The sequence below is a fragment of the Rattus norvegicus genome, chromosome 4, assembly GCF_036323735.1.
Source record: "Rattus norvegicus strain BN/NHsdMcwi chromosome 4, GRCr8, whole genome shotgun sequence".
Classification (NCBI taxonomy): Eukaryota; Metazoa; Chordata; class Mammalia; order Rodentia; family Muridae; genus Rattus; species Rattus norvegicus.
Window position 1 is genome coordinate 87,477,528 of NC_086022.1, and position 10,938 is coordinate 87,488,465.

At 45.4% G+C, this 10,938-nt stretch overlaps 1 protein-coding gene across 1 annotated transcript in view; it reads left to right on the forward strand.

Moving 5' to 3' along the window:
- Fkbp9 (FKBP prolyl isomerase 9) overlaps positions 1-9,382 on the forward strand; it is a 50,471-nt gene extending 41,089 nt beyond the window's left edge. Inside the window, exons 8-10 of the mRNA NM_001007646.1 lie at positions 3,095-3,240; positions 5,724-5,887; positions 8,031-9,382. Of these exons, the coding sequence (NP_001007647.1) occupies positions 3,095-3,240; positions 5,724-5,887; positions 8,031-8,207 (487 nt within the window). The 3' untranslated portion in view covers positions 8,208-9,382. The remainder of the gene's footprint in view (positions 1-3,094; positions 3,241-5,723; positions 5,888-8,030) is intronic.
- The last annotated feature ends 1,556 nt before the right edge of the window (positions 9,383-10,938 follow it).

Sequence of the window (10,938 nt, forward strand, 5' to 3'; positions counted from 1 at the left end):
AGGCAAGGGGTAGCTGCTTCTCTTACTTGGGTTTCTATGGCTGTGATGAAACATTATGACCAAAACAAGATAGGGAGTGTCCTAGTTAGGGTCTTATTGCTGTGAATAGACACCATGATCAATGTAAGTTTTATAAAGGACAACATTTAATTGGGGCTGGCTTACAGGTTCAGAGGCTCAGTCCATTATCATCAAGGCAGGAGCATGGCAGTGTCCAGGCAGGCATGGTGCAGGAGAAGCTGAGTTCTACATCTTCACCTGAAGGAAGCCAGGAACAGACTGAGCATCCCCAGGCAGCTAGGAGGAGGGTCACCAAGCCCACCCTGACAGTGACACATTTCCTCCAACAAAGCCACACCTTCTAATAGTGCCACGCCCTGGGCCAAGCATATGCAAACCATCACAGAGAGGAAAGGGTTTATTTGGCTTACACTTCCACATCACTGTTCATATTGAAGGAAATAAGGATGGGAACTCAAGCAGGGCAGGAACCTGGAGGCAGGAGCTGATGTAGAGGCCATTTGACGACGACCCTGCAGGTGTTCAGGCAGGGAAGTGAACCAGGAAGAGATGACAATGAAAACTTGGTTCAAGGGGCTGGAGAGATGGCTCAGTGGTTAAGAGCACTAACTGCTCTTCCTGAGGTTCTGAGTTCAATCCCCAGCAACCACATGGTGGCTCCCGACCATCTGTAATGGGATTCAGTGTCCTCTTCTGGTGTGTCTGAAGACGGCAACAGTGTACCCATATACATAAAATAGATAAATCTTAAAAAAAAAAAAAAAAAAAAAAAGAAAGAAATCCTTTAAGAGAACAACTTGGTTCAAATTGACTTCATGAACCCAGATCACGACTTCAGGGAGTCTAATACAACAAATTTAAACAGTATAATTTGGAGAAAAGTTTCTTTTAAAAAAAGTTTCTTGATGTCATACAATCCCTGCTGCACAAGGAAGTATGATCACATCTTGAACTTCATTCAGAAACTTGTCATTTCTTCCAAGATGGGTTTTAGAGGTATGCTCCCTGGACTGACTTCAAGGCCCCGGGAAGGTTGTAGCCTGCTCTCAGTCTCTCAGTCATACAGATAATGTAGAAGTCATTGGGCTATTAGCCACCCCTGGTCATGGTTGTGGGAGCTTGGGAGAACTTCTGGCTGTAAAAGTCATTTAGATAATTAGCCACCTATGGTCTTGGTTGTAGGAGTTTGATAGGGTCTCGCCCAACAGATAACACAGGTCGCCAAGCTATTAATCACTTCCAGGTCCCAGCTTTCTGGAAGAACAGGTTATGTCCTTCTTTTGAAAGAACAGTCCGGGTGCTTAACATTCCTGGGTTCCCTGGTGATCTGTGGGTTCATGGTTCCAACAGTCATGGTGGAGGGTTGCTGCTTACTTGCTTGGTCCTCCAAGGCTCAGGCTGCTTTCTTATAGAATCCAGGGCCACTTTGCCCAGGATGGTATGACGCTCAGTGGGCCGGACCTGCTCCAGTCACTCCCTGATTAAGAAAATGCCTTACAAGTTGTCTGCAGCTGGATCTTACTGAGACACTTTCTTAATTGAGGCTCCCTTTTCTCCAGTGACTCTAGCTTGTGCCAAGTTGACATAAAACTTGCCAGCACGATGCTGCTTCGAGGAGAGATAGAAATTTCAAAGGGCCACGGGATAAGGATCCAGGAAGCAGGAAACCTGGGGTCAGGGTTAGGAGAACGTAAGGCATGAGGATGGTGCTTGAAAATCTCACAAAATAAGTAAATAAACAAAAGTATGAGACCCCAGAGAAAAGTAGCAATGGAATTGTTTGCTTGGAGGATTCTATTAGGCTGTGTGTTACAACTGGGTGTTTGTTATGGCATAAGCAAGGTCTTGACTATTCTGAGACTCAGAGACCTGTACTACTTCCAGCTGGGACCTGGAGAGGCAGCCAGGAGACTGCTGGTTGCTGAGAGAGGCTTGACAGCCAGTAGGTCAGAGGTGGCTCCGTCACAGGACTCTCCCGAGGACATCCTGTGCTGGTGTTGGCTCTGGGTCATTTTCTCCCCAGGTAGGATAAGCACATGGTCATCTTGGGTCTGCTGAGCCATCAGAGGGCCTTGGGAAGGAGAGAAGGGAGTGGAGATCTTGGCCTGTGGAGGCTGGGAGGTCCCTAGGGACTGTAACCTGAAGGAGACGTCTGCTCCTTGTAACCACCTGGTGATAGGCACCGAGGGATGGCAGGATATTTCTTCTTTGGGAATGAAGAACATAATCACTGTCATTTTGCCATTTGAGAAGTGGTAGATTTTTAGTCATGGCTGAGGCTATGGGGCCAACTTCTTTCCCCATGTCCTCAGGATCCCTGAACTTTGTGCTTAATGGAATTTTAGCAGGATCAGCACCTCCCACTTTTTCTTTGCTTTCCTGTGGGTCAAACATATTTATTATTGACTGTTACTATCTCTACACTCTGGACAGAGAAACCAAAGGTACATTTCCCAGGTCAAATGAAGCAGCAGACCCAGGATGCTTTCAATGCTCTGAATGTCTGGGCCACTTCTCTAGTGCCAGAACCAGGCTTCTAACTCAGGCCTTTAAGCTAAGGTCCTGAACCTGGTGCTTGCCTGCTAGCACTTTGGAGTCTGAGAGAGGAGGATCAGAAGTTTGAGGTCATCCTGGACTATAAAATTATTTCAAGACCATCCTGAGCTGCATAGTGTTTTAAAATAACATCAGTAACATAAAATAAAACTCAGGCTCCCAACTACACTGTATGTACTATACCCTCATAAAATGCCTGTCTATAGGCAAAGAATTTACTCCTTGGGGACACTGTAGAGTCAGCTGTCACCAGGAATGTCCACGTAGCTCAGTGTTCCCACTTTATATTTTCCAGCATGCCTATAGGATCCCTCATGGCAGTAAGGCCCCACGCCAGCTCCTGTACTGTGGAACTGTTCCTCTGTCATTTATGTCTTTGCCAATTCAGAAGCAGGCAGGCTGGTTGTTTTGCAGTGTGTCCCGCCGCAGGTCGGTTTGCCATTTGTTCGGGACTATACGTCTTTCCTAGAACACCCTCTGCCTCCGCTGATCGGTACTCGATTCCTCTCTTTTCCAGGTGGAATTTAGGCAAAACTTACAACATCGTGTTGGGATTTGGACAAGTCGTGCTGGGGATGGACATGGGTCTCAGAGAGATGTGCGTGGGAGAGAAGCGAACAGTGATCATCCCGCCCCACCTGGGCTACGGAGAAGCTGGCGTGGGTGAGCGATAGTGTTCGGGAGTGCTGAGAAAGTCACCATCTGAAGGCATGGGTCAGAAGTATAGCTTCCACGTTGAACTGAAGGGTTTGTGGGTTCTGTTTTTCGTTTGTTTGATTTTTAATTAAGAAAACTTCAGGAGTTTTGAGCATTGTTTTTAGTTAAAGACCTTGTAAATTTTGTTCAGATTCCCATTACACTGTCCCTGACTTCTTGAGAAAGAGTCAGCTCCAAGAAAACACACCACTGGTCTGCAGCTTTATCTGGCCAGGCCCTACGGGAGGGCTTTGGGTGGTTTGGGTGGTTAGACTGCCTGATTCTTAAGAACTGTTTCCTGGGCCAGGTAGGGCGAGCAGGCCATTGCTGTGCACTCCTCTGCAGCCTGTGAGTCAGCCAAGAAGATGCTGTAAGGCAGAGGTTGCTTTTGAGCTCTGGGAAAGTCAGCCTCTGCCTCACTGCCGTGGTGATATTTTACGTGATTATTTTGTGATTCCTGAATATTCCTTCATGGTGTTTTTACACTGCTGACAGCTGGCAGGGTAGTGCACCAGTTTGTAAAAGTGATTGGTATGTTAGGGTGATTTCATTTTTTTTTTAAGAAAAAACTTTAAAAAATATATCACTTACTGTCTCTTCCTCTTATTTATCCCAGAAAAAAAAAGTCTCAAACAATATGTATGTATTCTTTAAGATTTTTCTTAGGGCATATAATTATATCATATAGTAAATATAAAATAATAGTTTTGTGGAAAATTGTGTGCTTGGCATGTGTGAGGCCCTGGGTTTAATCTCTAGCACCAAAAAATGAATTTCAAAATATAATTTATGGGCTGGAGAGATGGCTTAGTGGTTAAGAGCACTGACTGCTCTTCCAGAGGTCCTGAGGTCAAATACCAGCAACTACACGGTGGCTCACAGCCATCTGTAATAAGATCTGATGCCCTCTTTTGATGTGTCTGAAGACAGCTACAGTGTACTTATATATAATAAATAAATCTTTAAAAAAATAAAAAAAACCAAAATATAATTTATAATTTATAACAATATATATTATATATGTATATGTATATACATACTCATATACTTATAGTGCTACTTTTGAGTCTTATTGTATATACTGACCTTGAATTGGAAATAATTTTTAGGCATCAGTTATTCTCCTTAAAGTTCAGCCATTAAGTTTATCCTAAAATCCTATAATTGGGGTTGGGAGACGTCTCAGTGATAGGGTGCTTGCTGAACATGTGTGAGGCCCTGGCTTGATCTCCCACACCTAAAAGAAAAAATGGTTCTACAACTATTGTTCCTACCGATGGCTTTTGAATATTTTGTTTTTACCAAAACAAAACAAAACAAAACCCAGTAAAGAATATTTTTTTTCTGGGCTTGTTACTTTTGGCTTTCTGAAGCAACATTTTACTATGTAGCCCAGGTTGGCCTCAAACTTTCAATCTTCTTGCCTCAACCTTCCAAGTGCCAGAATTTTAGGTCAACATACTTGGCCTAACAATTGCATTTTCGTCTTTCATTTTGAATTCCATATAACCATAGAATTGACTCACTTATGTAAGTGCATGCTTGTGTGGGTCACATGTATTTGTGAGTGCATATGTGTGCATGTGTGGGGCCAGAGGCAATTCTGAGTGTCTTTCCTTAGGAGACATCTACCTTGCTGTTTGAAGCAGGGTCTCACGCTGGCTTACGTGAGCTACAGTGGCTGCGTAGCCTGGCCCAGGGGTCTGCCTGTCTCTGCCTCTTCCAAGGCTGGGATTAGGAGGGGGTGCTACAATGTCTGACTTAAATGTTTTATTTAACTTGCATTTATCTATTTATTTGTTTGTTGTGTGTGTGTGTGTGTGTGTGTGTGTGTGTGTGTGTGTGAGAGAGAGAGAGAGAGAGAGAGAGAGAGAGAGAGAGAGAGAGAGAAGGTACATGCTACATGCTGTGGTGTATGTGTGGAAGTCAGAGGCCAAATTTTGGATTAAGTTTTCTCCTAGCATGTGGGTCCTCCTGGAGATCTTACTCAGGCCCTTAAGTTTAGTGGAAAACACCTTTTTTTTTTTTTTGCCAAGTCATTTGCCTGCCCATGCCTGACATGGGCAATGGGAACTAAATTCAGGCCATCTCCCTAGCCTCTCCATTTAATTTACATGTAAATTAAGACTCAGGTTTCATGAAACAATAGTCATCCTTGCTGTATGGGGTATTCAGGGATCTAGTTTATTTTATTCCTTAAAAAGAAAAAAAGTATTATCCTCTTTTAAGGAGCAAAGAAATGAAAACGCTGGAAAGACGTATCAAGACAATATGGAATAATTATGTAATATATAATAATTATTCATGACTTCATTCGGGCATTGGCACTACTCTAGCTGGGAACTAGTATCTTTGGGTATGGTGGCTAGAGGCTGGGGAGGACAGCGCAGGTGGATGGTCCCAACCACCAGCCTGCATTAACACTGTGTTCCTTCTACCTGGTTGACTAGATGGAGAGGTTCCTGGCAGTGCCGTCCTAGTGTTTGACATTGAACTGCTGGAGCTTGTGTCTGGCCTCCCGGAGGGCTACATGTTCATATGGAATGGTGAAGTGTCTCCCAACCTCTTTGAAGAAATCGACAAGGATGGCAACGGAGAAGTCCTCCTGGAGGAGGTAAATGACCTTTGTAGGAGGGCCCATTATTCAGGCGCCTCCTGGGGGCAGGGGTCCATTTACTGTGCTGAGGGCTGAGGACGGAGCTGGCCATGCAGATCTCGTGTAATGGTGGTAACTGGCACGTGTGCTTTACACACATTGTCACATGAAAGAACAGAGCTCCTGAGAGGTGAGGGGATGTCTCAAATACACAGATCTGGAGTCAGTTTCCAGTCACTGGTCGCTCGCTGTTTCTCCACGTTTTCCAGCTCCACCTTCAGGACAGCCATGTGAGCAGCATTCTAGGTTTTAGAAGAACCCGCAGAGAGTAATTACCCAAGGTCTCAGCTCCCCAGTGTTTGAGCAGGGGCCACAGCTTCTTCGTGGAGCTGAGCACTAGTGGTCTTTTGTCCTGTCATTGTGCATGAATTAGGGCCCAGGCTCATTCCCTTCTGCTTTCTCAAGCACAATCTCCAGTTTCACCCCTTTGTCTTCCTACCCCATCAGCTTTTCCTAGACCTGGTTTTGTTTGTTTTTCTCTAGTCTCCTTTGTGTTTGAGACCTAGTCCAGTGTGTTGCCCAGGCTGTCCTTGAACTTGGGATCCTCTTGCTTCAGCCCCCCATGTGTTGGGGTGATAGGCACATACCACCATGTCCAGTACAATTAGTTCATGTTGTCTTGATGTCTTTCTAGTGTTTCCATTTCTATGCTACTTTTATAGCAGAACCTCAAGAGACTTGTCCTGCTTTCCTCTACTGCTCCGATTTTGTTTGTGTGTATGTGTTTTTAAATGCATTCTTGTTTTTATTTGTTCTTTTGTTTTGGGATGAGGTTTTGCTCTGTAGCTGAGTCTGGTCTTGAACTCATGGTCTTCTTGCCTCGGCCTCCCGACTGCTGGAAATAAAGGTAGGCACCATTGTGCCTGCCTTTATTTTGCTTTTGTGAGATAGGTTCTTCTCTTGCCCAGGCTAGCCCTGAATATCTGAGTTCAAACCATCTCCCTTCCAAGTAGCTGAGACTTCAGCTTCCCGTTGTGACTAGCCCTCCATTCTGTATGCATATGGATGTCTTGCCTGCGTAAAGGTTTGCACCAGGTTTATTTCCACATCTTGTATTCTTATCACCTGCTTTACTAGCCCTACCCAAAGACCATCTCACCCAGAGCTTCTCCATGAGCCAGTCATAGCTCCTGGCTTCTCACGACTTGCAGAGACCCATCTCAAAGCCTCCCTCTGGCTGTCAGGGCCTTCGCCATTTGCTTGCTACCACCTCCTCACCAGCTTCTCTCTTTGCTTGGGCGGTCCATTGCATGTGTTCTGAGAACCCACGAGGCAGGCTTCCACCCTCTGAGCCAACTGTTCTTCAGGCTTAGAACGGACTCAGCTTAGAGAACTGTCTGGCTCATTCCCCGACTTCCTTCAAGTCTTTGCACAAAGTCTCCCAGGTCTCAGAGGTTCTCCTCTGACCACCAAATTTATTGTTTCAAATCCCCTCCCTAGTTAACCTTATCTTGCTTTCTCTTGCCTCACTCTCTCTTGGTTGAACACTCTATTTTATAACTTAAAGTGTAATTTACTTATCCTATTCATGTAGAATGCCAGTATCACAAGAGAAGTTCTGTTTATGCAGTATCCCATGACTTTAGAATGATGCTTGGCACATGGTGGATGCTGGTAGGTTTTGATTGTGAATGAATGAATGTGCGGGTACAACACTATTTTTGGAGGGGGTAGCCTCAGGTGGGAGGCTAAAGCTGTTCTGGTGGCTGAAGCATATTGGATACCTTCATCCCAAGGACTCTTGAAGTAACAGGCACCCAAGGAATCCAGAGGATAGCATCAGATCCCCTGTGGCTGGGAGTACAGGTGGTTATGAACTACCCAACATGAGGCCTGGGAACTAAATGCTCTTAATTGGTTATCCATATCTCCAGTCTGCATCTAAGAAACCCAGGTCACGTCATTCTCAAAACAACTTGGTTTTAAAGTACAGATTCTTATATTTTTGGTTGTGAGCCTAGCCTTTAATGGCTGAGCCATCTCTCCAGCCCAAGCACAGATTCTTATTTGTCAATCTTCCCACTCTCATGCTGCAACGTTTCAGGCTTGGTTCTGCGTGCTCAGCGCTGCCATTCTCACATTTGTCCTGTCCCTTTTCCAGTTCTCAGAGTACATTCATGCCCAAGTGGCATCAGGAAAAGGGAAGCTGGCTCCCGGTTTTAATGCTGAAATGATCGTGAAGAACATGTTCACCAACCAGGACCGGAACGGAGATGGGAAGGTGACGGCTGAGGAATTTAAACTCAAGGATCAGGAAACCAAACACGATGAACTGTAAGCCTGACACGAACCAGTTTGTGCCTAGGAGTGCATGACACCAAGCGACCTGTCGTGGCGGAGCATGCTGTCAAGGTGTGAAGATTTCTAGGAAGGTTTGAGAGTAGCCAGTAATAGGTGGGCCATGTAGTACCTGGTGCCCATGTTGAGAACGTGGGTGGGTTTCCAGTGACAGTAAAGAGAATCTGTATAGAGCACCTTGGCATAGGAAAGCCTGCAGCACCAATCGTATTTGTAAGTCTTCTGGAAGGTTGTGATCCTAAAGGAAAATTATTTCATAGAAGATGTAGCTGTCATGGAAGAAATGACAAGTACCCAGGTGTCTACCTAAAGAAATGATTTGTTTTTAAATCTTGCTGGTGTCTTAAAAAATGTTCACTACGGGCAGAAAGATAAAGGGTACACGTGTTCCAGCAAGATTCATTGACAGCAGCCATTGCTCTTTTCAGTGTTCTGCACAATCTCTGGTTATACCAGGGCCTGTGCAACAGCCACCCCCTGTCACCGTCCCTATAAATCCATTTCATGCTTTCCAGTTCACTCTCTACACTGGCAGCCCTCCAATTGTAGTGTCTGTCACTTAAAGGTTAACAGGAGTCTCTTGGACAGGAAAAACACAGACCAAATGGAAGCTGTCTTAGCTCCCAAGTAGAGGGTTTCACCTGCAGTTGCTACATAGGCTTATCTGTTTGGCTCTTCCTTATCTTTCGGACACTATCCCATAGGGCTCTTTCTCTCTCTCTCTACTCTATTTCTTTGGATAGATACATGTAGGACTGATGGCTGGGTCTCACTGGTCAGCCAACAGAAAATTTTACTGTGACTAAAGTGTATGTGTTATCCCAACAAATGAAGGTGACATTTTCTGCCACCCATTTGTGTCTTGGAGGGTAATTTGGGGTCTCCTGCTGTAGAAGAGCAATACTGTTATTCAGGCCAGCCCATTCCCACACCATGTGGTAGCCATGTTCCTGCCTTATGTCCTCGGTTCCCAGTGGTGTTGGCACTCACCCTGAAGTAATCAGGAGGTTTCCTTTTGAAATGACCTTTTTACAAATTTGAACTGTTTTGTACTGATATTGCCCTGAGGTAGTTCATGCAAATGCTGTGCACTCATTCAGTGGAATTATTGTTGGAAAACTGATCTTTTTTTCTGATATAAAGTGTTGAATCATATCATCTGGCTTTATGGTGTTTTATTTGAAGGTCTAGAGGACCTTAAGAGAATGAATGCACTGTGTGGTTGAAGTCCCCTTGACAAAAACTTGGCAGGATAGCATTGCATTTATTGCAGAGCATTGTGAGTGGGGTGGGGGTGGGGAGGAAGTACTGGCAGGAAACTCACTCGATAAGCTTATTGAAAGGGCTATTTACAGGTGAGGGCAGGGCTCAGGGCAGCAGAGAATGCTGAGATACTGAGAAGATAGGGTTGCTTAGTGATAGCTGGAAGCAGCTTGCCACTCCTAGGTCTGGGGTTTCAGGTGAATCAGCTGGAGCAGCGCTGCCTGAATGTGTGTGCTGAGGCATCTAGCTACACACTGCATGGCTGGCACTGCAGCCTGCTGAAGGGTAAGAGATACCATCTCTTCTCACCCTCCTGTCTGCTGCCTACGGTTGGCTCCCATCAGGTGAACCCCCACCTAAGCCAGGTGGAAAGGACCTCAGGGACGGGGTCTCTCTCCCAGGTCGGCCTCATGAAATGTGCAGTTTGGGAAGAATGGAGTTTGGGGAGATGGCTTAGTTGGTAAAGTGCTTGCCATGCACCGGAGCATGAGAACTGGAGTGTGATTCCCAGAACCCACGTAAAAAAGTTGGATGTGCTGCTGAGTGCTTGTAATTCCGGTGCCGAGGAGGTAAAGCAGATCTTGCTGGAGTTGGAAGCCATCCTGGGTCATAGAGTGGGTAGTACCAGGCCAGTGAGGTCACATAGCACGGCCCCCTCTAACCTGGAGAGTGAGAGGGAGAGGAAGAGAGGGGTGGGAGGGGGAGGGGAAGGAGGAGAGTGGGGAGATGAGTTTATTGCTGGCCTGTCTGCAGGACTGCAACCTAAGCACTCCCTGGCTCTTGTGCCATCTGCTACTATGTTAGGTCTTCAGGAGCAGCCATTTATTTTAAAGTCCTTTCCTCTTGGCTTTCCTGTGAAACTGGAATATTTTTATGTAATAGAGAGAGTGCTGGCAATCATTTAGGCCCAGTTGCCAATATGACACTTTAATCTTTTAATACTATGCGGGTGCTTCATCCTTAAGTTAGTATTTTAATTAGCCACAGAATCATTTCCAGCTTTCATGGTTTATATTTAAAATGCTGATGAAGGAGAAAGAACTGGAAGAGCTTGAAGGGGCTCGAGACCCCATATGAACAACAATGCCAAGCAACCAGAGCTTCCAGGGACTAAGCCACTACCTAAAGACGATACATGGACTGACCCTGGACTCTGACCTCATAGGTAGCAATGAATAGCCTAGTAAGAGCACCAGTGGATGGGGAAGCCCTTGGTCCTGCTAAGACTGAACCCCCAGTGAACTAGATTGTTGGGGGGAGGATGGGGAAGGGAACAGCCATAAAGAAGGGGAGGGGGAGGGATTAGGGGGATGTTTGCCCGGAAACCAGGAAAGGGAATAACACTCGAAATGTAAATAAATACTCGAGTTAATAAAAAAAAATGCTGATGAGGGCTGGATTTTTTTGAGTCTGGGGTCTTATGTCTTTAGTTTTATTATCAAACTCTT